At 53.1% G+C, this 2,397-nt stretch overlaps 1 protein-coding gene across 2 annotated transcripts in view; it reads right to left on the reverse strand.

Moving 5' to 3' along the window:
- The window catches only part of bmpr2b (bone morphogenetic protein receptor, type II b (serine/threonine kinase)), a 362,014-nt gene extending 360,334 nt beyond the window's left edge, over nucleotides 1-1,680 (reverse strand). For both annotated transcript variants that reach the window (XM_068036170.1, XM_068036168.1), the window contains exon 1: nucleotides 609-1,680. In XM_068036170.1, the coding sequence (XP_067892271.1) occupies nucleotides 609-672 (64 nt within the window). In that variant the 5' untranslated portion in view covers nucleotides 673-1,680. The remainder of the gene's footprint in view (nucleotides 1-608) is intronic.
- Between the last annotated feature and the right edge of the window lie 717 nt (nucleotides 1,681-2,397).

The raw sequence follows: 2,397 nt of genomic DNA on the forward strand, positions 1-2,397 counted from the left end.
TCTCACCCCCCTCCTCCCGCAACCGTCACTCCCTCCCCCCGTCTCCCCCCCGTCTCCCCCCCCCACCATCTCCTCCCTCCCTCCTACCCCCTGTCTCTCCCCTTCCTCCTACCCCTCCCCAACCGTCTCCCTTCCTCCACCCCCCCAACCGTCTCCTCCCTCCCACCCCTCCCCAACCGGTCTCCCCTTCCTCCACCCCCCCCAACCGTCTCCTCCCTCCCTCCTACCCCTCCCCAACCGTCTCCTCCCTCCCTCCTACCCCTCCCCAACCGTCTCTCCCCTTCCTCAACCCCCCCCAACCGTCTCCTCCCTCCCTCCTACCCTCCCAACCGTCTCCCCCTTCCTCCACCCCCCCCCAACCATCTTCCCTTCCTCCCCCCTTCTCACCACCCCTCCCCTCGTCTCCCCTTTCACCATCCCGCCTGCCCTTCTTCCCTCCCTCCAGCTCTCCCTTCCACCCCACCTTCCCCCCCCCCCCCCCGTCTCCACCTTCCTCCCACCCACCCCAAGACAGTACTTCAAGTGGCACAATGAGGGCTGCTGTAGTCTCTTTAAATCTGCCTCTCCACCCGCGCCTAAGGCCCGGGCACAGATTTCCAGTCACTTACCAGCCACGGCGCTCATCGAGGCGGCCTGGATCCCAAAGAAGAGCAGGCAGAAGGGAGCGGCCATGTCGACGACGATCAGTGTACAGCGGCAGGAACAATAATTTTCTTATTTTTTTGGAAAAAAAAAATCAGAGGGCGACCGCGCAGTCACTCAGTGCGGCCCGAGGGTTACTGACAGCCGGGCAGCGTAACGCCGACAGCTCGGGGCTTCGCACTCATCATTCCCTCAATGGCAATAAAGACCCTGCCGGCTCGCACCGCCGCCGCTCTGTCCACGAGACCACAACGGACGGTTTGTCCCGAGGAAGAAAGAAAAAAAACTGCGCCTCAAATCCTGAGAGAAACTGGTCCCGATTCGGTTCGATATGTAATTATTATTTTCCCTTTTATTCTTCGGCAGTTGGTTCAAATCCAGGGGAAAAGAAATCCGCCAGTCGGGGGGGGGGGGGGGGGGTGGGGGGGTGAAAAAAAAAACTCCTCAGGAAAAAAAATTTAAATAAGAATTCCCATTGGTTTTATTGTAGATAAATCCTCTATAAACTTTAATTCAGGTCCACTGCAAGGAAGGGAAGAATTAAAATAAAATACTTGTCAGAGGAGGAGGAGGAGGAGGGGGAAAAAACCCTCAATTTTATTTAAAACTCCGACAATCTCCCGGTTTCCTTCCCTCCTCGACGATGATTTTTTTTTCTTCAGACAGACGGAGGGGAAAAAATAAATCTTACACTTTTTTTCCCCCTCGCTGCGCTACTTCCTGAGAAGATTCCCACTCCAACAAATTGTATTTTCCCCTCTCTTTCTCCCTCCCCCCGAGTGAAACGCGGAGCTCGATCGAATTTACTTATAATTTTCTTCAAATCATTTTCTTCTTTGACTGAAAGTCTTTGGCCGATGCCTTTTCTTCCGTTTAAATCGCTGTCTCGAGCTCCATTGCCAAAGTCTCCGTCCTGTCGGGGATTTAATTTATTTATATATTTCTTTCTTTCGTTCGCTTCCCTTTTAATTTAAATCTCCATTTTCCATCCTGCAGCTCCAGGAAAGTAAAATAAATTCCCCCCCCCCCTACCCCCTTCTCTCTCCAGCTGAGGGTTTATTCCCCCCAGCGAATCATCACGTCTTCCTCCCACCCCCCCACACAAAAACCCTCACCCCACAGCCCTTGTCTTCTCCCGATGAGGGGGTGGGGGAAATGTTTGGACCACTATGCCCAGGTTCAGGCACACACAGCAGCGGTGGCAGGAGGCAGCTCAGCCCCGACTGCTAAGTTCCGAAAAAATCTCTCCTCTTCCAGCTGCTTTGGCTTCTTTCTGTCGGTCGTGCAAAGTTGTTTTCTCCTCTCTCGCCTACATAAAGTCCCAGATCATCTCCCAGTACCGAAGAATCCAGCAGACTGTCAGGGTTTAAGGGGCTAAACGTGTCCCACCAAGTTGATTCCCAAACTCGCCTTAATTTTTTTTTTCCCCCTCGCTCCTACCGTGTGGGGAACCACTAGGCTGAGCTGGAGCAGCTAGTGACCATGAACATGAAGCGAGTGCCGTAGCCAGACATACACAACACAGCAAAAAGATGGGAAACGCCCGCCAGACACACCGCGGTCAGACACTGAGCCAAAGGCTGTTTCTGAATCACAGTTGTAAAGGAGCAGCTCCCTCTATCGCACAGGCTCTGCGTTTAAAGGGGCAACTCAAATTAACCCTCAAAGGTCTCAAGTGGAAACAGACAAAAAAATGAATTCTGGTTTACCGCCTGTACTCATACAACAGCTTGCATTTATATTGCGTCTTCACAG

Source organism: Heterodontus francisci, chromosome 7 (assembly GCF_036365525.1).
Source record: "Heterodontus francisci isolate sHetFra1 chromosome 7, sHetFra1.hap1, whole genome shotgun sequence".
In the NCBI taxonomy this organism is placed as follows: domain Eukaryota; kingdom Metazoa; phylum Chordata; class Chondrichthyes; order Heterodontiformes; family Heterodontidae; genus Heterodontus; species Heterodontus francisci.